We start from the raw sequence: 27,429 nt of genomic DNA on the forward strand, positions 1-27,429 counted from the left end.
ACATGATACAGTGGTACCTCGGTTCACGAACTTAATTCGTTCCGTGACTCTGGTCGTGACCCGAATTGGTCGCGACCTGAATCAAATTTTCCCATAAGGTTTAAAGTAAATACGGTTAATCCGTTCTGACCCCTCCGAATTTGGTCGTGACCTGATTTTGGTCGCGTCCCGAATCAAATTTTCCCATAAGGTTCAATGTAATTACAGTTAATCCATTCTGAACCATATGTATTTTTTTTTTTAAACCACAAAAATATGAAACAAAATACAGTACGAAGAGAGAGAACGCTAACCTTGCTCGACGCGACTTCTGGCGTGGAGGACAGGAAAGCAGGTGGGGAGGCGGTTATTGCTTGGAGGGAGAGTCCCCCTCCCTACAGGAAGCCACGACCACGTGTCATGGCAGGGAAAATGGCCGCGGATCCTGTTCGTCACCCAATCCAGCGTTCGCAAACAGAAGCAAAATTTTGCGAACCGTGCTGTTCGTGACCCAAATTGGTTGTGAACAGAAGCGTTCGTGACCCGAGGTACCACTGTATTTAAACATATATAAAATAGCAAAAACCCCTTTGCGGTCAGATTCAGTATTCTTTCTTGACATCTTCCCAGATTTTGGCCATATGGGCCAAAATCTTGCAAGCTTTGATGATGTAGTAAGATTCTGAGCAATTAAAGGGTGACAACAGAGATGCACATAAACACCATGATTATTGGATTACAGCTAGAGGATGAACTCTTTGTATTTTCAAACCAATTTACGTGAAGAGTTTCAGAATTTCAGAAGGCTAAACCAAATGTAGTTCCCATTAGCTTATCCCTGGAGTAATTCCAGAATTAACACCACACAAAACAAGTACAGTATTTTTCCAAGGTATTGCTTGGTAGTCCTTGTGAAAAATTACATATTGTCTATTTACCCAACAGCAAATGAGGGATTGCCCCCTAAATAACCATCTGTGAAATGAAAGGAGGAAGGTAGAAAAGTAGGAAGAAAGATGCTGTACATTAAGAGATTCAAATAGCTACTAGCATTTCTGCTAAAAATCATGGATACTTTTGAAGATTATCCTGAAGATCAGTCATTGATTGTGAGAGGCTGCTCGTCTGGTGCATTTAATCCTTCTGCAGAGGTATCCACAGAATCTAACGCTTAAGTCAAAATGTCAGAATGAACATTGCCCTGTCACAATGCAAGATCCATCCTTTTTTTACATGCATGCAATGTCACGACACATGTACAATCAGGGTGGAGCTTGCCTCATAATGGCATAATGCTCATTTCATCGTTCCATGCCCCCTGAAATCCCAGCAGACATTTCTGCTGTCTGTGACGCCTGAACAGAACTTCTCTCTCTTTCCCTCTTCAGGCAACTCTTTCACTTGCCTCATCTCTATGTAGCATGTCCATTCACTCTCTCTTTTTATCCTTTCTTAGGGCAACCATACCTTCCTGTTACTCCAAATCCATCTTTATTGTTCTTTTATTTCTACTTCAAAAAGAAAAGAGAAGGGAGTGCGTGTACAACATATTCCTGTGTGGGAGAGTAATCTGTTTATGAGAAGGAATGGCTAGTACATGCAATTGAAGTATCAATAAATTTTATAAATGAAGTACCTTATTTTACAGGCAATTAAGTTTAATCAGCACATTAATTCAATTAATTTAAATTTATTATTTTGTCCTAGCCCTGCCCTTTTTTAGAGAGTGATTTCTAGCACTTGTACCTAGCTATACAAGTGTATTATACATATGTCTACCGGGGGGAATCAAGTAGAGTTAGAGCTGGCAATAGTAGATTGACAAAGTGAGGAAGTTGGGCACAGCACAGAATATTTGTCCATTCTTATCATTTGTTTCTATCTACTCTTCCTTTCCAAGATTTATCATCTTAAATTCAGGACTGTCTTCCTTTCAGGTAAATAATGTATGTGTGAGAGACGGGATATATTAATTATACTAACTAAATGCAGCTACTAAATCCAAAGATGTAATTGGGATGCAACACTCTGTTCCACGTTGTTGCTTAATGAGACCATCACTGTTGCACTTGGTTTCCATCAAATTCGACATAAATGAATGAGTGGAAAATATTCTATAGATGTTAGGAGTATTTCATTAGAAACAAAGGTTACATCAAGGCTTACCTTCACAAATTCTGTCCAATCGCTGTCTCTTGACTTTATGTTTGTCCACAAGTGCCATTGCGCTACTGTGTTTTAGTTTTGCACTACTTTCTCAATCAAAGGATAAAGCAATCCCACGAGAACTTATGGAAATTCACAGTAGTCCAAGTGCATAACGTCACTTTGAATCCTGAAACGAGAACAGAGTTGTACATTGTTGGCCCTTGATAAAACAATAACCTACACTGAAAATGTCTCCAGGTGCTACATCTATTTACATGATGTATCTTTGTGCTTTTAGCCCTTAAGCCAGGTAACCAGAAATTGAATCTTTTGGGACTCCTGGTGCCTTCGTGGGATTTTGCATAATTGCTACACATACATACCCCTTGCTGAAATCTCCAAGTATGATCTGTGAGTCTGTGTTTGGGGTTTGGGATTTTATGTATCTAAATGATGGAATTTGGAAGCACCTCATTGATGTCTGGCTAGCATCTTACACTGATGATCGCCGAATGAATGTATAATGCTAGTAAATACATTTGTTTTACAAAACAAATTGCCACATGGATAGAGAGAAATGAATCAGGAACAAAAATCTCACATACACATACACATAATCCATTAGCCATCTGCTCACTATGGAACCCACTGAAGTGCAAAGAAGTACAGAACTTAACTTTTTGGAAGAAGTAGAATTACTGTAACAGCTACATCCTCCTATACATACAAAGAGTTTGATGCCTCTTATGACAAATTTCAGCTGAGAAAAAATGCTATTGAACATTACATGTCCTGAACTCCGGCTCCTAAACAAGATCTCTGCAGCAATTACATCAGACTTCTAAATATTAAATAGAGACAAAAACAGATGAAAGAAGGCCTGTTTTCTTCTTTGCTCATATTCATAGCATCTAGATAATCTTTTGAATATATGCACTTTTGCTACCTAAATACACCTTGTCTGTAAGATTATTTTTATAATGAAGCCTCAATCTGCATCTACTGAAACTTGTGGTTGTAAGTCAGTTAACCTATAATTGGTTGTATGTAACTGCATCTCGCACCTAAGCAGATGCCAGCATGTGGATGATCTCTTCTAGGCTTTGAAGCTGTGTAGTGTTGGATCTGATTAAAACATGGATGGGAGATCTCCAGAGACTAGGTCTGTTGGCTAGACAAAGTAGTATTTAAAAAAAAAAAAAGCTTAGGCAATGGGAGAACACTTCTGTACTATTGACAAGAAAGCTCTACAGACAAAGTTAATGAAGTGACCAGAAGCTGAGCTCAACTTTGAGAATTTTTAACCACATCCCATCTTACAGGGCTAAAGTTACTGGTTATACAGAATACTGATGAATGTGAAGCTAATTAATTTTTATGACCTTGATCAAGTATTAGGACACCAAATGTGTTTTCCCAGTAAGAATTCATTAGCAGATATTTTTGGGTTTTTAAAAATTAAAATAATACCCGGGCTACACCTGGTACAGCCTGGGAGCGGACTATCTTTGTACAACTTGTTCTTTCTTGTAGCTTCCAGTTCATGTTGTTTTACACTTTTAAGTTTATTTTCTTGATATTTTCAAAAGAAGCTCAAATATACAACACAAATTTCTTAAGACTTTTGAATGCAATTTCTAAAAATTACTGCAATCATATAGAAGGATTTAAATCCACTGGAGTTGGGCAGCTACAATAAATTTAAATAACATAAAAATAAAAAATACTATTTGCAGAGTTTTCAATATTCACAGAATATTCTAAGATAACATCATACTGTAATATACAAATTGGCAATCTTAGCTAACTTCCACGTACTAGTCTATCTTTTTTGGCAGGGGTGGTGGTGTGAATTGCAAGTGTTACACCAGTCAAGTTGGAAAAGTTAAAACAACAAACAAAAAAAGGCCTTGTACCAACATCAGATTTCAAGCAACTCTATATCAAACGCATTAACATTTCACTAGGTAAAACAATCCTACCTGTGATTCAGTGAAAGCACATACCTTTCAAGATGAGAAAGTAGTAGCAAGAGAAATGTGACCCAGAATATTATGTATACTTGCACATTTGATACAGTATTTGATCAATTAATTAGATATTTATATTACAAAAGTATTTAGGGTTCTATAATTAATTGTAAAAAGATTTGCAAGCAGTCATTTTTGCTGAAATAGTCTTTTCTCTAGTTTCAGCTCCAGTAGAGGGGAAAAAATTGTTCTCAACCAAAAATCATTTGAGCACAGACCTGAACAGTTTTTTAAAAAGGTTTTTAAAAAATAATCACTGATTCTAGTTTATAATGCTGAAAAGCAATTTACTGAGTATCCCTTACTGCATTATTTGCATCTCGTTCTCCATCACCTCCTAAATGCCTGGCAAACTTCCTTTATTTGAATATCACAAACATTTGTAATTCACAAATAAACTGATAGCAAACTTAATTTCTTAGCAAACACCATGACTCTGAACATCAGAAATAAAAGACAGCCACAAGCAACTGGAAAATAAAACATACACGCTTACAAAATATTATGCACATATTAAGAGAGTCTAACTAACATATCAAACTGTTCCATCATTCATGCTCTTTCACAATAATTTCTTCTATATAGAATTCAAGTAGTTGAATGTAGACAAGATTACAGCTAAATTGAAAATTTAAACTGAAAAAATAAGGGCACCAAGAAACAAGAGAAAATTACACAATAACTGACAAACCTTAAGATATGTAAAAGTACAGTATGTATGTATGTATAAACAAACAACAATCCACAACCCAATGTGAACTAAGCAAGGTTAAGAGCCATCAAATATTTTATGGGGATTAAAAAGAACAACTAAATATTGGAAGAGAAGAAAAATTAGTGCAATATTTCTGATGGATACCATGGCTCACTGGAACTATACAGATTAAAAATAAAAAAGCATAAAATGCTGCAATTGTACTGTATGTGGCACTAGCTTATGTCTATAAGCATTTAAAGGAAAAGAAAATGTGGCCTTCTTCTGTGATTTAGGAAGTGTATGGTGTCTTTGTGTTCTACACTGAAAATAAATCAAGTAATATTGTTAATTGTATTTTTGATGGAAAGTCAGCCTCCCAATGATTGCAATGAGGATAGTACTTCATGTATCTTCCCACCCATCACACTGAAGAAATCCATCTGCATCAGTTAAGGTTCCATGCACACAGCCAATGGAAACTGATACTTAATCTAGTCTACATTTGCATCTGATGGTAATCTGGATTCATTGGTATAGTTTGATATAAGCAGGAATCGTGCTCATCATCAGGGCAGGCTATGTTCTGTTGTGAGTGGTTTTGGGTGTGTTTGTTTTTTTTCAGAATAATATTGCTTGGTGTCTTTTACAATTCAAGCCAAGAAGTCTTAAAATTTTTTACTAAGGACAGAATATAATCATAGTGTTTTTCAGGAGTGGAAAGCATACTTCCTAGCAGCTACAATCCTAGTTGTTTTCTTTAGCACAGCATCTCAGAAAAAAAATAGCTTCAGTTTTCCAGAAACATACTATTAATAGTTAACAAATGTAATACTACACCATTTAGGGGAGGGGAGGGATCAGACTATTACAAATCTACTGCCTATCAGGATTACAATTTCATGGAGAATATTATTATTATAGATGGTTATCAATTATGCATCACATTGATAGTTAATTTATAAAAAGAACAAGAGCTGAATTCTGACTGAAAGGAGATGGGCAATTTCCTGGTACTAAATGACCAATTTCCCAGCAATAGGACTGCAGCATAATCACAGAGATTTATAGTAATAATTAATTGATTTTTCACTCAAAATGTGAAGATTCTAAAAGCATGATTCCCATTCTCATTAATAATCAATCCTGCATTTTAAAAGTACAAAACCCTCTGCATTCTAGGTACTGAAGCTTTTAAAAGTCGAGAGCTCATGATATTACTTGTCACAAAAAGGGCAGAGATCCACTTGCCTCAATAAAACTTTACAGCAAATAAAGATTATTTATAAATACATTCAAAGAATTTTCTGTTATCAGCTTTTCTCATAGAGGGGTCTGCAGGGAGGAGCCAAAGAGTCAAGATGGTAGCCATGAATACACAAAGCCCCACCCCTTTCAATGTGCATCACATCTGCCACATACATAAAAAGGGGGCAGCAGTTTGCATGGGAACAGCTGCCATCTTAATTTTTTTTTTTTTCATTCTGCCCCATCCCCACCCCACAGTCAGATGCCCTTGATTTCTCAGTTTAATTTTAACATTCTTCTACCCCAAAGGACGGCCAGTAGAAAAAGAGCAGGTAAATATTCCTCTGGACCTGATTGGAGCAATCCTTCCACAGGAGGTTCTTACTGTGCAATCACCATGTATCGTTCCCCAAATAACATCTTCTATTTGTAACACTCACATGTTTCGCTCCACTTCTTTGGTCTTTCCTTTTTTTTTTCCCACAGAAAATTAGTTAAGATCCAAAATTAGTTAAGACCCAAAGGACAAAATAGCTTCAAATTATTTTTTGACTGATTGCACTACAAGCACTTTGCCTGGAAGCAGCCTTAGATTAGGTACAAGAAACTAATTTTGTTTTTCAAAAGCTGACTGTGAGAACTGGGGGTACTTAAAAGTAGTGATTCTAAACCTCTTTGTTTCTTAAACTCTGCCAGTTTACTCTATCAAGCAACCTGGGATCTAGCAAGGAAAAAAACATTTTTTTTCTCAAAAAGGACATGCTGCTATTGTATTTATTGCTTACAGTCATTTTTAAGTATCAAAATTGCATTTAATACTGACAATAATTCTTCCTGCCATAGTAAAACATAAAAGATAACAATTTAATCAAGAGCAAAGAAGTCATAATCAAACTTTTTAGCGAGAACCCTGCAGTTGCACCTTATTGACTGACATCATAGTCAAAAGAAAAATCAACTTTCTCCTTATGCTAGAGTAACACAATGCAGTAAAGTTACACACTGTAACTGAGATGCTGTTGCCTCAGCCAAAAGAAAACCAAATCTCTCCTTACACTGGAGTAATGCAGTGCACTACAACGAAGGGCTTCTTTGGCTCATTGAAAAGGAAAAAAGTGTCTTTCCACCCAGGAGTAATATAATACAATGAAACATGCATTTGTCTCAGTCCAAAGAAAATCTCTGTGCAGCTCTAACCTAGCAGCTACTACTCAAACATCATGGCCAGGAGCACTTCTATATACGAATTACTGGTCACTATCCAGACCCACCATCTCTTTAATACTCGCTGTTCTTTAGTGCACATTAAAGGGAGGTTGCAGGGGAAGTATCAGCAACCACACGAGCAAAGATTGCCTCTGCCCTCCAGTCACTGACTAGGATTAGCAATCGTACTGCACTTGACTGCAAACTTGTAGTTCTTTCTTCACACCTTTGACCTAGAAGAAGACAAACAAGGCTGTCTCAGCATTTACCTTCCCTGCTGCCTTCTTTACGTTTGAGTTTCTTGCCTCTGCTCTGTACAGGAAAGACTCAAACCTCTGTTTCTCTATGGTCTGATCAGGCAAATTACGCAGGGCAAGTGAGGACTTTGGTTTGAAAGCAAAGAAAGTGCTTTGGTGTGTGTCAGGCACGCTTGCAGCTGCTTATTCCAAAAGTATCCAGTAGTTGTACAAGACAGCCCTCTGATCACAGGAAAAGACACAAATACTTTTAGGAGCTACAGAAAGGAGCCGACTACCATCACATGCTCCAAACTATCTTTTTCCCTTTAAACCCAAAGTCCAGTATGGCCCAACGATAAGACAGTACTTTCAGTTACCAGAAACCTTGCTGTGCTAGACATTTTATCATTAAACTCACAAATGGATAGTCTGAGAGCCCAGGGCCACATGTGTGGCTCCAAACCTTGTTTATATCCCCTAGAGACTCTCTTTAATTACAACTGCAAAAATAATCAGCAAAACACTACCATCTGAGAGTAGGAAACAGATAAAATGCAGTGTAGTTCATACATTAAAGCTTAATAGAGTTTCAGCAAAGACAACACCAGAAAAAAAAAATCCTGGCCTTGTCTGTGTGCATCATATGCTCCCAGCCAGTTGCATCATTACTTTGCTATTCTCCTAAATGTTAAGAGCAGATTGGCCATTTCTATGGTACTCACCAAATGTCATCTGCAAAGCAGGAAACTTCATAGCAAACGTGATTTGTTATTTTTAACATCACAGTTGACCACTGCTGCTGTCATCAAAATATATTCGGTTGTAGCAGAACTGCAGTCTTGGCCTTGATGGTAATAATGTATCTTTAAATACAGATTTTAGCTTCTTTATTTAAATCAGACTTACCTAACTTGGTAGGGAACTCCAAATGTGCTAGACTAGAATTCCCACAACTTCAAGCAGGATAGCTACTGATTGTGCTTATTGGAAATTCTGGAAATTATAGTCCAGTCCAGTCTAATTGATCCATCTATCCATCCATCCACCCACCCAATATGTGGATGTTGTCTACATGTATGACACATCTAAAGCAGAATTTTTAATGTTTAAGACTAGACAACCAAACATGAATTAAATCAACTTTTTTTCTGTGCTGAAAAATAAACAAGTTTCACATTTCTTCTCTGGGACATCCTTTCATGCATTTTATGAATTCCCTCAGGGATCAGTCCCTCTCAGACTATGTTACTTGTCTCAACAATCTCCCTTGTTGCCCTTCTCTGACTTGCACCAATTTCTTGGTGGTATCCAGAATTGGATACAGTACTCAAAGAGGGATTACTTAATTGTCCTGCCATCCAGCCCATCCTTAACTAGTTTGTCAATCAGAAGGTCATGGGTTACTTTATCAAATGCTTTGTTGAAATCAGTAGATTTTATGTTCTATGTTCTCCTTTCCAATAATCTAGCATGTCATCAATTCTCAAGGAATTCTCAAAGATAATATATAAAGCTTTAGCTAGACCAACAGTTAGTTCTTTCAGTACCCTAGGATGCAATTTATCTAATCCTGGAGATTTGACACATTTTACCACTTTCTTTTAATCTTTGTAAAGCTTCACTATTTACTGCTTTGACACTATCATGAAATATTAGCTTAACACTACTATCTTATAAGATTTAGTCTTTTGTGTTTGTACTTTTCTTTTGATATAGCATGCTCGCATATATGGACACATGAAAACACATACATACATACCTTCTAGTGTAACAGTAAAAATAGAGATATTCATTCTCTGCCTTTCACAACGTACAAGTATTGGTACAACAACATCAAATTAATCCAGCCCATCGTCATACTTAGTGACACCAGATATGTGCCAAAGGAAATCTCAGGAAAACATTCAAGGAGACATAAAATCTATAAAGACACTGATTACATCACTGAACATTTAAAAATTCCATAGAAAAAATACCTGTTATTTACACAAAGGTATAATTCACAATTTAATAAAAATTACTGGACCTAATCTTTTTTTCTTTCTTTTTGGTCATTTTAATCTCAAAACAAACACACACACACACACAAACCAAAACCCAAAGCAGCATATTAAAAAAACAAAACAAACGATGAGCTTCCAGAACAGTTGAATAAAAAGCAGACATCAGTAATATAAATCCCTATAAAACAAGACACTACAACAATGGAACTACAGCTTTCTTTGGCCATGAACCATCAAGAATCTGAATTTGGCCTGGCTGGCTTGCAGGTAGCCAGTATAGCGCTTTAAGAGCCTGAGTTACATGATACCATTTAGCCATTCCACCTAACACATGGCAACTGCATCCTGCAGCAGCTGCATCTTCTGGACCATCTTCAAGCAAAGCACCACATCTGTTTCACAGGTCCATGATGAGACATGTAATAATGAACATCTGATTTAAAGGTTGCTAAAAATGGAGCATGCTCATAAACTTACGCTCTGTAATTTTTTTAAAAAAGTCATCAAGTGAGCAGGATAAACAGATACAGACCAATAACACTTCCTCTAAGAGACTTTTACATTAAATACCAATCTGAAAATAACTCAAAAATAATACTAGTAAATGTACTAAATACAATTAGAAGCATAGAGGGAAATCAGAATGGACATGCAGTTTCAGCACATGTATTTGAGTGGGAAGAAGGATACACATGGGAGGGAAACTGTAATTCTTCTGTCTTCAGCAAGATTAGGAAACAAATGAAGTGATTTACATACAGTAATTGCATATCCTTGCTAGTCTCCAGCAGTGTCTTTCAAAATGTAAATTTCCTGAAAGCGCTTGGACATTACCCTAGACAAGTAGTTATTTATTTATTTCACAGAAAAACTACTTAACCATGACAATATAAAAAGAAGTAAAAGAACTCATTGCTAAAATGTATTTTAACTGCTTCTTAGAAATGTATGTTAACCATCAGTTGGCCATTACAGAAAACAATGAACAAGAAAAAGGATTGTAGATTTAAGAACAAAAAAAGTCATTCTACCAACACAACCAATATATTGCTCAATAACATCTGTTCTTTAAAAATACACTTGTAATGCTAAAGGAGGGGACCCATGTGCTGTTCAAACTATAAACTCTTCCAGCTGTATTCATTGCAAACTCCCCCAGCCCATCATTGTATCATTGTTTTAATGGTTTTTGTCTTTTTTCTTTCTTATGGGTCTTTTGTTAGCTGCTTAGTTTTCATGACTGGAGTAGCATATAAACTCAAGTATCTAAATAAGTAAGCAAGAAAATAAATAAAACCAACATCAGTGTTTTAAATTACTTTTGTGCCATTTATTGCAAGAACACTAGCTTTGTGCCCCCCACAGCTGAAAGAACAAAGACATTTTAAATTGAGGTTCAAAAGAAACATAAAACAATTTGCACACTCTTGTTGTATTTACCCAAAACATTCATCAAATTTTTGTACAGGTGTGGCACTGCTTTTGTTCGAAAGCAGACATTGTTAATCTATCCCAACCTAAAGTAGGTAATTAATATGCCCTTGGTTGGGAGTTATGGAACTGCTTGAAGGAACTGATCAACACTTACTGATTAATTTTGCTTTATCATTTTTAGATTGCTTGTTCCCTTGAAGGTCCATAGACGGGTTTTTTTCCCCGGTTTAGACTATGCCTTTTACTGAAACAGCCTTGGTAAGTATACTGCATTATAATTGTTGAGTTTCCATTAAGCAAGCTATTTGTCCAGACTTACAAAATACATATTTTCCCTTATCTCTCAAATATTGTACTTTGTTGGATGGAACAACCTTATTTCCTCCCACTTCATCCTAATAACTTTATTTTATATGGCAGTTTTAAATAAATACATGTAGTAGGACTGCTTAGGCAGTGAGTCCACATGTTCTCTTTCAGTGCAGGATGGGATTCTTAGCTGAAAGAGCACCAGAAGGTTAGCAAGAGCGATAAAGAAAATGTTGGTGCAAGATTGACAGAGCACAGCAAAGCCGACTTTGGAAGGCTGACAACACTTCCAGTAATACTTTACAAATGTATACATCAGTAAGAAGTGTTAGAAAGATAAATATTTTATGATGTGGGAATAACACATGAATGATTAGATTAATAGCTAATTAGGAAGAGAATAAGTAACCAGTTCAATGGACCACTTTGCTCTCAAAGTGAGCTTGCTCATTTCTTCCTACTTGGCTGCTTGGATAGATTGGTAAGCAACTAAATTGCCAGCAATACACTAGAATACTTGAATATTAGCACACAAATGCAATAGCGAACTGAGCCTATGAGTGCTATCCATTTCTTATCTAAAGCAAACCCTTTCATTGATACATGTAATTCTTTAACCTAATACTACTGATTCTTGATACACATTGCGCTTGATCTTTGTAGTATATTTGTGTTTGAATAAAATAACAAATACATTACTTTCTGATTTACAAATTGTTGTGTGCCCAGGACCCAAGAGACCCATGTTCCAAGGGCTCGTTGACACTGTACTTCAAAAATCGAAATATGCCCTGCACCTGATACACTAATGGCTGCATGAAAATAAAGTCACATTAAGAGATTTTGAGAGAGGGAGAAAAAGAAAAAGTGTGCATACAACATATTTGGCATAACTGAACACATTTGTTTCTACTTCCTGTGGTCTCAGGTTTACATGCAGCGTTGTTAGGTTCTGATAAGCCATAATAAATGGTACGTTCTTCATTTCAGAATAGCTAGGAGGTACGCTGAAGTTGAATGACTCTGGAATCTGACATGCCTTCCCGCCTTAAAAACTAATGCTGTGGAATTAAAAATATACAAAAGGAAAAGCTTTTAAGAAGGTACTGCTGATTCTTCCAGAAAACTTATAGCTCTGCAAGAGTAATGCAACATTTCAAAAATTTAAGGACCAATATATGTCTATCTAAAGTTAAAAAGGAAAATAATAATTTGGTTGCTTAACAAATTGAAATTTTATCTTTACTCTGTAAACTCTCCTACTTGTAATGGTAAGAAATAGATCAAGCCAATACAAACCCAGTCAAAAGATGCAAGAAACATAATTCTGTCCAAATTTCCTTCTGCTCAAATACCAGTTTTTAAAGATAGTGACACAAACTAAAAACTAATTTCACATCATCCAACTGAGTAAAAAATTAAAATTGATGGGTTTCTTTGGCGGGAGGGGGGGAAGCAGAGAGGAGTAAAAGTAATAGTACAGCTGTGTTAAAATGACAAGCTTATCTCAGTAGGATTTTCTTTTAGGGTTTCTTTTAGCCTACTTGAAAAGAAAAGTGAAAACTTTATACACGCAACAAGAGAGTGAACAATTTATCAAGAGTCTTCAGCCACCGAAACAAAAGGAGAGAAAAATCAGCTGCTATTCTCCAGCACCATTATTTCCCAAGGACCTTCACAGAACATTCACAGCCTCTTAATGTGCTGCCTCAATCTTTGTAAATACATCCAATTGGAAAAGATTCATTAAGCTATTGTCCAGAAATGTAGATTCTTAATGAATATGGACAGATAACCTCTCAGTCACCCATTGGGGAGGGGGGGCACAAAAACTGACCTAGGTGAATTAAAAAGGTACTTGTATGTTGGGAACAGAATGAAACCAACTCTGGGGTTTTATAATTAACAAAGCAAATACTTTCACCCAAATAATGAACATATATGACACATATATGTATGTGTATGCAAAATGTGCATGTTATTGTCGTTCAGAGTGATAATCACAAACACTCCTATTTGTGCAGAGCGCAGCAAAAACTCCAGGAAAATATTAGCCATGAAAACAAACACAATGCAATGTCCATTTCTTGTTTCCCAAAGAAATCCAGTCAGAAAATATATACTAACTGGTGTTTATTGATAAAAATGCAAAAACTCCACAAAATGCAAATAACATACAAAATATAAAGAAAAACACATCTTCTCATTATATTGTAGCATCCAAGACTTATTAGCAACACAAGCTTAACAAAATCTCTAGCTACAAACTCTTAGAGAAGAGGTACACTACTTGGTAATTTGTTATAACTACGTAGCCCATAAAACCTACATAGTGGCTAACACTAAAACAACTAACAACTACTCAGAGAGGCTGAACATTTTCCTCTCCTTGTATTATAGCTCTATGCCACCCCCACTGGGTAACTAGCATACATACGCCAATAGGTGGCAGTAAATAGCACAATACACAACACACAATAACAGTGTTTTTCACATGATCTCTGTAGCCAAAATATTATTTGTTATTGTTGTAAAGATAACGGGATGAATCCTTTCCCATGAGAATGAAAATCCTGACATGTATACCCATGAGTAGTTTCCAATGCAATTCGTCAGGAATGAATTGCCATCCCAATAAGACTGAAGGCAGCCATTCAGCGTCACTCACTCAAAATCCAAACCTTGGTCATTCTCCTTCTTCAGATATGGAAATAAAGACACTAATACTTAAGTAACAGACAAAATGAAATAAGTAAACATCCATCTAACAAAGTTCTAATGATATGTGGGTAAAGAAACTGCATAGCTAAGAAAATAAAATATATTTTATAGAAGTAAATCCATTACATAAAAATCATTGTTATCAGGTATCATCAGGACTCTAAAGAATTCAGAGTAAGATCAGTCACTTCAATGGATTATGAGAGCAATTACCACAGTTTTATGAATGAGGGAGGAAAGTAAGAAGAAAATATCTAAACAATATCAGTCTTCAAACTCAACGTTACTAGAATAAGCCAACATTTAAAGTTTTACAATACTCTTTAATCCTGTGGTACTGAAAAATGGGCAAGTGAATTCATACAAAGCAAGAAATAATGACATTTTTACATTCCTTTAGTAACAAAGAACTTTACTAAGATACCCAAAATATGACCCACAGATCCATTTCTGAGTCTCTTTATTGGGAGCAATAGCATTAAACAAATGATTGACTTCATGAAGATATGTAGAATTGAAGGGATTTGAGTGTAAAAAAAAAAAGTAAGAAATGTCTATATGGTTCAAAAGAAATATTTATAATAAAAATATTTCTTTTGAACCATATAGACATTTCTTACTTTTTAATTGTATGGGTACCTGGGTTAAGAATGCCTGGTTTACAGACGACCCATGGTTAAGAACAGAGTCTACTGTAGCAAAATTCGAATTAAATACGTAATGATTCGAGTTAAATACACAACGGTTCAAGTTAATTACACAATACTACTTATACAGTATTATACAATAATACTGTTCTGGCTTACATACAAATTTGACTTAAGGACAGACCTTGGGAATGGGACTCATTCTTAAAGTGGAGACTACCTGTATTATAATTGAATTTAGGAGGGCTTATTTTCAGGTAAATAGCTACAGGGTAGCAATTTCGAAATATCTGCAAATAGGGACTAGTTAATGCAAGCTAAAGGAAGGCCAGCACAAAATGTAATTTACCAAGCCTAACTAAACCCATAGGTTATACGGGAAGTCACTTCCTTGTGAGATGGGTGGTGTCTAAATTCGAAAAATAAATAAATAAATAAATTAATTAATTAATTAAAATAAAGTTCAACGGTGTCCTGATAAACCTGCCATTTTGACAGTTGGACAGATTTATGAATGCAGGGGAAAGCTCTGGCAATCTCAAACCAAAATATAATGAGCTGCTTTTATCCTGATTAATTTCTGTAGGCCTAGTCTACCATTTTTTCCTGAGAGGTTTCAAACTTTTAGGGTATTTTAGGATTTGCAGATCAAACAGTTATAAGTAGTGATGGATATATATGGTTCAGCTTGATTCAACATAGCTCAGCTTTGTTATTTACAAAATTTGTTGGGAAAATTTACAAAAACTTGCCTGATTTCCAACTCCTCTCTCACAGCTTATAATATTCACACAGATGTGCATCTTTTATCATGTACAGACCTATAATTTATTTAAATTTGCTTTCACCTTCCTCCTTCATATCCACAGCACAAGCGTTGGTAGAAACCTTGGAAAGTCTAGGTCCTCTCCCTAAATATGCATAAGCAGCAGAAATAGTGAGTTTTATTACAGCCAATGATCCAAAAATATCACTTAAATAAATAACAAAACCAAAAAACAATAAAGACCATAAACAAACAGAAATAAAACTAAAACAAAGTAGTCAACTCTTACCAAGTTCTGTAAGACAGAAAGCAAAAATGTGCAACATTTCAAGGAATTGTAACAGTTTGGATAGACATTAAGAAATGAATACAACAGTGAGCCTCAATCACCTGGTATTTTAACTAGTAGGGGAATATACTTCAGTACAAAGATAATGTTTTAGAATAAGACTGGATGACACCAATCATAAAAACTGTTTCAAAGAAGCTGGGAGGAGCCCAAGGTTTTATTATCCCAACCAAACAGCAGACTGACAACGAACAAGAAAATCATTTAGAGTAAAGAATTAACATTAAAAGAATGAGGCCTATGTACCAGCACTTTTGGGATGTTCTCAGGAAAACAGCATTTATTTCATTGTACTGAAGAATGCGGACAACTTTCAGCAGTTAATATATGAACGTTCTTCTCATTTAAAACAATAAAACAAAACTAGGTTGGAGTTTTTATACCAAATGAATAAAACATCCACTACATAATTTATCCTGCAATTCTGTGTTGCTTAACATATGCTCTTCAAGACTATATTTAGCCATGTGCTAGCACTTATCATGGATGACTGGGGCTGCCTCAAGGGACAAACAACTCTGCATCTCTCATTCAGCAAGAGAAAAACACTAAGCAACCAGAAATCCAGAATGGCAGGAAGAGGTTCTCTCCTTAGAGGGCTTTTTCAGTATAAGCAGGATATGCCATTTCATCCTCAGTCAGGTCACAGACTTTTGGCTCAGGAGGAGTAGACAAACTTAAGACCTAGGTGTGGTGCAGGAAGAAAAAACAAGCAATATTTCAATAATTTCCAGCTGAAATTAAACTATAATGAACTTCCCTTTGAGCCTCGTGAATCACAACCATTAGTTTTCACTTTTCACAGAAGAGGTCACAAAATAACAAAGAGACTGAAAAAAGCTGTGGCTAGAATGATGGGGGAAGCAATATTGTCAGAATCAAAGATAAAAACTACAAGGGAGGAAAGAGTACTAAGTCTGTTCCTGCACTCTGCTGGAGGAAGCAAAAATGCTAAAGGTTAAACATCAGTAGTGTGTTTTAATAATAACCATGCTTCCTCTTGGCTGGAAATAAAGACCTGTTCTTTTTACTGAACTCCAACACAGAGAAGAACAAAATCTTGGAAGGTTCTTTGACACAAGGTCACAGCTGAAACATACAAGGGAATAACACATCCTACAGAACTCCACTTAAGCTGGAACATCTGTTTTCAAATTAAAAGTACAAGCTGCCAGTCTAGATGACAACTAAAACAACCATCGAAAAGTTACAGAACATTGCAACCGGATGTCCCCTGGCTTAAAACTTTTAAAGATGCCCTATGTTGTGATATATTGGCTAGTCTCTTGCAAATAATAATAAAAACTAAGCATGTTGTGATATTTATCTAACAACATAAGAGGCAAAGTTATTAGTCATTTTAGAAAAATCCCACATGGAGGAAGTTTTTATCTTTTACTCATGAGGACAGGTAAGACTTATTATCACCAGGGTTTAAGGAGAAAGGGGAGGAAGGAATAAGGAAATATACAAAATCCCAACTTTGAAAGACTATATTTTTACCCAGTACTTTACAGATAAATTAAATTATTCTATCTAGTTTTGAAGGCTAAATGTAAATCAAAGAACCCTAAAATAAAACACCTGGAGAATGTTATCAAATATGACAGGATATAAGAAAAACAAAATAAAATCCCATGATTACACAAGATTTTTTCCCCCATTAAATACCACATTTAAAGCACCTACAAAAATAGTGTATAAGATCTAACAGATTCATATTATGTCACTGTCAGCCCTTTGAGGTAGGCCAGGTCAGAAAGGGCTCTTCAAGAAAGACTGGAATTCTATTCCATTGAGATAGGCTAGAGTCACAGAATTTTGAAAACTTGTTTTTTTCACCTTCCCTCCCTATAACCCAGGAAATGAAAGCACAGACAGTTTCTTTCTAACATTTTCTTCATTTCTTCATTTCCTGGGCTTACATGTTTTTGTAACCTTTGCCACACAACAATTATCAAATTATCATTCATGAGCTGAGTGTTAGCTGTAACAATAAATTGTACAGAAGCATACAACATGAGCTTTACAAAACCTTTAAAGCCACAGAAAACTCACCTGGGGTCTTTAATCATCAATAGGTAAAGGGGGGGAGGGGAGGATTTTGGTATACAACAAAGGACCATACTGGGAAAATGCATAAAAATTGTGGAATATTGGGAAGTAAATTAAGTTTTCTTGCTTGATGTTAGTCCCCCCCCCACACACATACTGATTCAGAATAAGATGGATTCATAAATTACACTAAGCTATTTTATAATCATAGTTTGCTGAGCAAGCCATAATGGCTGGATTCATGCAACAAGCTGATTAATAAACCATATTGTTTCAATCTGGCTAAACATAATGCATCAACCCCAGCCAACATACAGAGATCTGCATATGAACTCTAATTTTTTTCTCCATAAATATGTCTGATCCACTTTTCAAACTATCCACAAGTTATTAAGCACCACTGTATTGTCTGATACTGAAGTAATATAATACTGTATGATCATCTGTCCCAAATATGCAACTTTACTGAATGACCCTGAGCCACAAACAGACACACACTTCCAATTTACTGGCATACATTTTCTTTTATTTTTGAGCAAAATGTGCATATTCCTATGTGGCTATAACTTATGTCCCAATGCTACTCTGGACTCATAGAATTGAAGAAGGCTACTTAGATCACCAAGGCCAATACTCTGATTGAATGAATGAATGAATGAAAGCAGCAATCCAAATTAAAACAACCAGATCCAATCAATGCATACTTGGTTGCATAGTCAAACTGCTCTTACTGCTAGGAATTTTTTTCTAAAATTCAACTGAAATCAGCCTTCCTGTAACTGAAATCCATTATTCCATGTCCTGCACTCTGGAATGAGAAGGAATAGGCCCTGACCTCCTTTTATATAATATCCTTTCAGGTATTTGAAGAATGCTATCAAATCCTCATTTTTTCCCCTCAAGGCCAAACATATCCAACTCTTTCTATCTCTCTTTACACAACTTTGTTTCTAGTCCCTTCATCATTACTGCCGCCCTTCTCTGAACCTGTCCAATGTCTACAAATCCTTCTTAAAATCTGCTACTCAGAACTACATATAATACTTGAGGCGAGGGTCGGACTGAAGCAGAATACATAGCACAATAACTTCCAGTGATTTGGAAATTATATGTCAATTCACTCTATATTTGAGCTTACCATCTTCGTAGTCAGCTACAAAAAACTATATAGCATGTTATCAGCGGAAGGAAGGAAGGAAGGAAGGAAGGAAGGAAGGAAGGAAGGAAGGAAGGAAGGAAGGAAGGAAGGAAGGAAGGAAGGAAGGAAGGAAGGTCGGTCCTAGGATTGCCATGCCACCTATTTTAATTCATTTATAGATTCTTAATCTGCTCCTCAGTGTTAAAAAGTTGGGAACCACTAAAGCAGTTACATTGAATTAAAACAATTAAAACATAAATGATTCAAGGATATCTCTAAAATAACATGCTTAAAAATGATGATATAGGACAATAGTGAAGTAGATCACAAGGCAAGACAGTACCAATTAATCAAATGCCTGAGTGACAAGTTATGCTTTATGACATAATATGCTTTGTGCCACCTATTCTGAACATGGAAGAAATTCCATACTGAGTGTGCTTCTATCAAGAACGCCTTCCTTTAGATGCTGTGCAGCCAAGAAGCAAGGGCATCTCCACCAGACATTTGTTGACAAGCCTTAAAGAAGCAGGAGGTCTTTAGAGTCTAAATAATCCTGCATTATTAATATAATAAATATTTAACTAATAAAAAATAAGTATTCTGGTAGTGCATCCACTAATCTTACTACAGACGAAATTATAATTTCCTACTTTGCTCCATTGGAAACATACATATTCAACAAAGAAAAAAATCTGTAAACCTAAATTTGCTAATAGTTTACCAACAGCATATGCATATGGATGAGGCAAATTATCTGAATCCTTATCAGTTGGGATTTAAACCTGGGTGTGCTGATGATACCCAGCTGTAAACTGCCACCCCAGACTAAGCAGGATATGTGGCTGAGGTCTTGTCTCAGTGCCTGGAGCTGTTAGAGTCCAGATAATTCCAGAAAGGTGGAACAGCTCTGGGTTCACAGGCCAACAGTTCCACCTTTGGTTCTAGAAAGGATGACGCTCCCCAGATGGAGTCCTAGTGGACTCACAGCTTCTGCTAGAACAGCAGGTAAAGGCTCTGCCAAGAGAGGTTTTGTACAATTACATTGCTGATGATCAGCCATGTTCTTGTATATTACTGCAACTCACTCTACGTGATTCTTCCCTTAAAAACCATTTGGAAGCTGCATCTGATTCAACAGGCAGAAGTCCAGGTAGTTACTAGCATACTGAAGTTTTTCAATGTTATATCCATTTGCAGGAGTTGTGCTGGCCTCTAGTTAGCTTCCAGATGCAATTCAAGATGCTGGTTGTCACCTTTAATCTTAGATGGCTTTGAACTCGGTAGAGATTCCTGCTCCAACTGGCATCTGCCCATTCACTAAGATCAGGGAGAGAAGGGTCCCTCTATTGAGGGAATAGCATCATAAGGGCCACTGTCCTCATGTCTTTTCAGTGTTGGCCCCACTTCTTAGCAATAATTCCCCCCCCCCCCCCAGTTATAAGGATTGCCTATTCTCTCATCTTTCAAAGACGTAGGTCTTCCTGAGAGCATTTGAGATGGGCACCTTTTGCTGTTGTTCATTTGTTGGAATAGCATTTTTTGGACATTTGCTGATCCTTTTTTTATTTGTAGGATTTAATTTTCCTGACTGAAGTAGCTTGCAAATCTCAGTAAATAAATAAAAATAGATGAAAATATAATAGACATTATGTAATTGACTGGTTTAGATGTAGCCATGAACATAGGTTGTTGTCAAATGAAATATCCTCAATGTTTGTATATTTCTTCCATTCTTTGCATGTTCCTACAGGTCCTCCTCTGAGTGATCCTCCTTCAATACTTGTACGGTGGCTAGTTCAAACCATACATTTCCAGTCTGGATGTAGTGACTGCAGCACAAAGGAACGGGAGGACACACTGAGAAAGGAAAAAAAGGAGTCCAGATCTTGCTCACGTAATCCAAATCAGGAACAGGCATGATATCTTAGTAATTCAGTGTCTTCCTTCCATGTTAATGATAAAATATTCCTAGAAAAATTTGAAAGCCAATGCAACATGAAGGGGAAAAAAGGTGTACAGTAATGAGTCCAATAAAATTGATTTTAGGAAATATAACCACTTTATTTACACATGTAAATACCTATGTAAAAGTTACAGCGGAAATTACATAAAAGACTTAAAAATCTGGTGTTTACTGATTTGAGAAAAGCTTTGAAGATTAATCTAATAACCTATATACCTATTAAAGCATGATCAATACTCTGTAACTGCATCACAATATTGCCAGCAGCATGAAAGCACACCAAGTATGTTCCTGGGGAACCAAAAGGTTTATTATTTAAGAGTTATATCCCACTCTTCATTTAGAAGCTCAAGGTATTACTTCCCCCTATTTTTCCCACAACAATCCTGTGAGGTAGTTTGGGGCAAAAGAAAATGACTGGCCTGAAATCACCCAGTGAGCTTCTATGGCTGAAGGTGGACTAGAACCAAGGTCTTCCTGCTTCCAGTCCAACCCCCTAACCTCTACACTATACAGGGTCTCTTGCCATGGATGACAGAGAGAAACTTTTTAAAAAGTTTATTTATAACACAGGTAGTCCTCGCTTACTGACTGCCTTGTGCAGCAACCGTATGAAGTTATGAGGGTGCTAAAAAAAAACTTTGCAACCAATCCTCACATTTACGACCATCACAGCATCCTGTGGTCACATGATCACCATTTCACAACTAGCATGCATTTATGACCACCACAACATCCCGCAGTCACGTGATCGCCATTTATGTGCTTCACAATCGGCTTATGACAGATTTAATAGAGAAAGTAGAAGTAAAATTGTAAGTCGCAGTCATGTGATTTTTCACTTAGCTTAATGACCAAAGGGGAAGTGAGGCTGTAAGTCCATCATGGTCATATGATTTTCCACTTAGTGACCTTGGCACTTAGCGACCGAGTTGCTGGTCCCAATTGTGGTCATTAAGCGAGGACTACCTGTAGTACAAACAATTTAAAACTGGGGATCCTAAAGAATAATTCTGTATACTGCTTATTTAGATGACAGGAGTATTATGCAAATATTATAATAAATCAATTACACAACTGATTATGTTTCAGATAGCTGACACTAGAAATACAAAATCCAGAGGGAGCCTTAGTTTAACAGGTAGCCATGTGAGGGTTACTCTGTGAACACACAGGAACATTTAAAAGGATTTACAGAGGTGCCTTGCCCTTTGCTCTTCAATGTGGCATTTTAAACATGGCATTTCAAGAGAATTTTCCACATGCAGCAAAAGTAAATCTGCAAATTACATTTTTATAGTTCTATAATTGTAAAAATGTCAGTCTTAGTGCAAAATAAAAGGCCTTTATTAAGAAGAGGATATTGGGCATAGTATTTTTAAAATGGGTACTTTCTTCCCCCTACATCTGACCGACTTTTTATTTACTTTTCTACAGGCCAGTAGCCAATACGAGTTTGTCTTTCATTAAATGTCTTGAAAGTGGCAAAGTCCAAATCTCTGACTTAAACATGTGTCCGGCCTCCCTTCAACTTCAAGTTCCAAAGTGTCTTCTGCAAAGATTCACTAGAGCCAAAGGAAATGTCACTAGGTAAAAATAATCATATTCTTCAACTAGAGTCATGTCTCATTTTGGCCATTAGAGGGCATTTCATACTGTAGAGTGAGTGGACTAGACAGTTTATGTGAAACATACCTGCAAGAGGAAGGAAGGAAGGAAGGAAGGAAGGAAGGAAGGAAGGAAGGAAGGAAGGAAGGAAGGAAGGAAGGGAGGGAGGGAGGGAGGGAGGGAGGGAGGGAGGGAGGGATGGATTTCTGTCAACTTTTAGTTAACAATTGTCAGTCTTCAACCTTTCCATATGCTATGCATTTTTTTTAAAAAATGGAAAGAGCAAGGACAAGAGGAAATGAGATATAAAAAGATTCCAGCAAAACACCTTTAAGGCAGTGCCACAACATTCCAAACGGCTTTCTTCCCAACCTCTAAATGGTATAAAGCCCATTCATGGTTAATCTCAAAAACAGCACATTACATTTTTAATTTTTCAAAAATGATTAACAGTGGAAAAACTGTAAACAATGTCATGGCACTATTATCTGTTTCCTGAAATGAAGGTCAGAGCTTTTTATCGCTGTTTCGGTGACGAGGAAAGGAAAGCTGAACTTTCGAACTGTCAAAAAGATAAGCCATGGCCACTTACATTCAGACAGTTCTCTCTTATTATTAATGTATACCAAACACAGAGTCAATTTGTCTTGAGATGCAGCTAGAAAGGACTAAAGACACATCTATTCACTTCCCTAGGTAAGAAATGGTTTATAGGATAATACCTCTGTTGAAGGAAAGACTGTATTTGTCTCCTTCTCTCTATTTACACAGACATAGTAGTGTGGATGGAGTCCTAAACAAGTCTGCCTTTCTTTCTTCTGCAAGGATCCTAAGGTGGTTCCTTAATGATGAACTGAATGGCCCAGGATGCCATTTTCCCAATGCTACTACCCATCTTGGCTTTTGACAGTTGTCAGTGCCAATATGAGCAGCAATATGCGAGAAGCAATGAAATAATGCCATAACAACACAAGCAGGACTTCGTGGCTTCTTGAAACAATTGGGAGTGGCCTCACAAGCCCAAGAACTGGTTGCCTAAGAAGCCCAATATCCAGCCCAGATTTAGGCCAACTTCTTTATTTTTCCTTCACAATTCCCAGTTAAACAGTATCTGACTAATCAAATGATGTCAGGAAAATATACTTTAAGACAACCTGACTTCATTATCATCACCAGATGACAGATTCAATGTGTCAATCAAAAAGCAGTAGTTGTCAAGGAACAACAATCCCACAAATGCACCTATAAATAAATTATGTCCTCATGAACCTACTGATCCTGGAGTATTAGCAAGTCGTTAAGTATACAGATTTTTTCTGTTCATCCAATGAAACAAAAAGGAAACATCCTTTGCTAATAATTATGTCTGCTTGCCAATGAAGAAATACTCATACCAGCATTTTTTTCATTAGCACTGCAATTTCTTCTGATCCAGTATTTGACTTGGATCTGAAATCCAGAGGCTATTCCATAATATGAAATACATTATGCAGGCAACTGAAGGTGGAAACCTTTGCCATCAGTCCTTTGCCATGGTCAGATTACCCTGTTTTTCAGCTTGTTAGCGCTGTCTGCCTCTCCCACCCAACCACCCCGCAGTGAGATAGATCCTATTAGGTCTACCAGCACCAAGCAACTAATAAACCTGGATAGATTTCAGAGGAAACTTGAGGATTTTCTTGAGGATCTATTGGGCAGTTTGACTGAGGCCTTAATTTCCACCTGGAATGGGCAGGTTACATTTGCTCTTTTATAGCTTCTTGTGCACTAGTCTCAGGCAGTTCCTTGGTTTTCCAAGAAGCTCCATGAGATGAAATGACAAGAGAGAGACCTAGAGCACACCGGAGAAAGACAAAGAGGTGAACCTGACCAAACATGAGTAACAGCCCATATTAAGAATGACATTTTAGTGATAAATGTGGCAAAACGTGCTTCCCCCCCCCCCACCATTATCAGGTATGATAGCCAACTAGCAGCCCTTTTTAAAGTGACCTACCTCGTAAAAGGGAGGGAGGACCCTTCAAATATCTGCAGAGCCTCTGTGAGGAATATTCTAGGTATCTAGCAAATAAAGTCACTTTGAGACTCCAAGTATGTCCAGTTGAAGTAATTAAGACATAATCTTGTCCTGTTACCTGAAAAGTGTTTGACCTTGCAGGTCTTTGAGATAGGGCAGGTCAGGAAACAGACTCCATAAAGACTACTAATTTATTGTTGCAAGGTATAATAACAGGATCTTGAAAGCTTGAGAGAGATTCTGTCTCCCCTTCTTATAACAAGGGAATCAAGGGAGGGCAATCTTGAGTTTTTTCCTTGCACCTCTTTCCTTTCAAGGCTAAGCTTGTATTCACCTAATGACTGTTGAATATCTTCTTCAAGGTCATCTCCATACTCCTCTATAAATCCTGTAATTCCTAAGAAAGTGGACAAGATCTTCAGTTCTGTTAATCCAAAGAGATGTATGTTAGATCCATGTCTTTCCTGGTTGGTCAGGGCCTCCAGGGAGGTGATGTGTGTTTCAGTTCACGCAGTGGTGAATTTATTCTTGAGAGAGGAGCATTCTACCTCGCTTGAAGGAGGAGGTGATGCGTTCTCTCCTCATGAAGCCATTGCTGGACCCAATTTTCATCCAATTTTCCCTTTCTAGGGAAGGTTGCTGGGTTGCAGCTTCATAAATCTTGTATGAAGTGCACTACCTGGACCCCTTTTAGTCAGGCCTGACCACAACATGGAATGGTATTGGTTGCACTTGTTGATGACCTTTGGTGGAGCTGGGACAGGGATAGTTTATCTGTCCTAGTTTTTCTTGATCTCTCAGCAGATTGTGAAACCATCAACTTCTGGACCAACTATGGGGATGGGGGACACAGTGGTTCTCCTCCTTCCTCTGTGGTCAGTTCCAGTCAGTCTTGAGAAGGGGGAGAGGATGGACCCTAAATCCTGGTCTGTGGGGCACCAAAGGGCTTGACATTCTCACCTCTCCTATTTAACACCTACAAGGAATTGCTGGGCGAGGTCATCTGTGGACCTGTGGTGAGATCTCATCAGTACACTGAATTTATTCATTTGTATTTCTTGACCCTTGTCAACCAAGTGATGCTGTCAAAAGTTCACTGGTTAATTTTGAAAAAGAATGGAGCTAAAATGCTTTTGTGATAGGGCCAACTACTGACATCCCAGTATGCCCACAAGTATCTTAACAGATACCACTAGGCTTCAAGCTACACCTGATATTATTTTATTTAGTTTTTGTTCATTTTTAACACGACATAAGAAGCTAGCATACTGCAAAGCAAAGAGATAGCTTCAAGCATAATCTTCATTTATAAAACTATTTCTGGACATGCCTATCTCCTAAAACATTCTTTTAAAAATGTTAAGATATGTGCAACTTGCCTAATAAAGGCAGAGGTAAGTTAAGGTGACTAGGAGGCTAGATGGCTCAGCAAGAACAATCTCACCAGTTTGCTTTTTGGTAAATGACTACAACTACCACAATAGCTATTTGGAAGCATTACCCCATAACCTGCTCTCAAAATTTGAAATGTATCCATTAGTCCAAGTTGAGCATTAACCACCATGAGTATAAATACATAGTAAATAAATACCCCTGACAACCATGCATTCAAATGTGAGATAACACAACTCTGTTCTGCTTTTCTTCTCCCTATAGCACAGAATATAATTAACATAATTCTGCCTTTAGAATATTCCTCTGCATATTTAAGGAAGACAATAAGTATTTCTGTTTTGCATAAACTTGCCTTCATTCAACAATGAGGTAGAACATGTCCTTGAAACTCAACAGATTCCTCAAAGGGATGGAAAGTCCAGTGAAGTAAATAGAACTGCTCAGGTTATAATACTTTTAAGTGATAGTCAGAATAGCATATCTTTAGGGCATCATGTTTTGGAGTTTCATAATTTTTGGGTTTTTTTCTTTTAATGAACAGTATTTTAGATCACCAAAGCATTGAAAACACTATGAGTATCCCTCTCAATTTAATATCCTGCATTTCTATGAAATCTACAGATCAGAAAACTTCAATTTTTCTTACATTTGAAAATTACCTGGTAAATATTGCTGGTGATTCCCCCCTCCCCTTTTTTTTGTTTCAACCACAGGTATATATTACTTAGCTTATTTAGGAAGAAGGGACATCCAGTTAAAAGGATCAACACATACCTTTGAAATATATAATCAACACAAACATATTCATGAATAGGATAGCTCTATAGCGTGTACATTTTTTCACAGGCACATTTTCAGCTTGCTGTATCAGGACTATTTTGGGATTCTAAGAGCCCAGAGATTATTAACCTAAACCTATGACAACTCATCTGCAGCCATAACATTTTATTGTGTACCAAAAGCCTAGTTGTGTCTCCATACTGCAAAATACACAGATTACTGAAGCAATGAAGTATGACAGCTCCTATAGAGCAGTTATGGTTTCCTTCAGAAAATACCTACAAGGGGTCCCTTTAATGCGCAAATCAGTGCCACTATGGAAGTTAATGGTTACTACTTGGGGATGCATTATTCCATGGATCACTGGCATAACAGACTATAATGGGCCTGGCCTTCTATGCTTCTGTTGCAAAGAAGCAGGCACTTGAGAAAAATAGGGACTTCATAATTAAAGTATCAATGCAGCCTGATATTTTTCTATGTGGACAACTGTATTATTTTAAAAAACGCTGCTAGAAATGCTTGCCTGACTTTAGGGGAGAAAGCAAACATAGCATAGTCTACATCAGTATTTCCCAATCTGGCTATTGCTGGCTGAGAGATCATGGAAGTTCTAACCCAACACATCTAGCGGCCATCAGACTGAGAAGGCTGCTTTATAAAAAAGCAAAAAAATCCCTACCCTAACAGCTACAAA

The 27,429-nt window shown here is 36.9% G+C and overlaps 1 protein-coding gene across 4 annotated transcripts in view; it reads right to left on the reverse strand.

Moving 5' to 3' along the window:
* The window catches only part of CTBP2 (C-terminal binding protein 2), a 238,947-nt gene that overhangs the window by 103,702 nt on the left and 107,816 nt on the right, over positions 1 to 27,429 (reverse strand). For 3 of the 4 annotated variants that reach the window (XM_088131980.1, XM_088131981.1, XM_088131982.1), the window contains one exon: positions 2,146 to 2,314. The exons of the other annotated variant lie outside the window; for it this stretch is intronic. In XM_088131980.1, the coding sequence (XP_087988106.1) occupies positions 2,146 to 2,203 (58 nt within the window). In that variant the 5' untranslated portion in view covers positions 2,204 to 2,314. The remainder of the gene's footprint in view (positions 1 to 2,145; positions 2,315 to 27,429) is intronic. 4 annotated transcript variants of the gene reach the window in all.

This window comes from Python bivittatus, unplaced genomic scaffold (assembly GCF_059951505.1).
Source record: "Python bivittatus isolate LINGU-HERP-01145 unplaced genomic scaffold, Pbiv_v1 ctg000980_np1212, whole genome shotgun sequence".
Lineage (NCBI taxonomy): Eukaryota > Metazoa > Chordata > Lepidosauria > Squamata > Pythonidae > Python > Python bivittatus.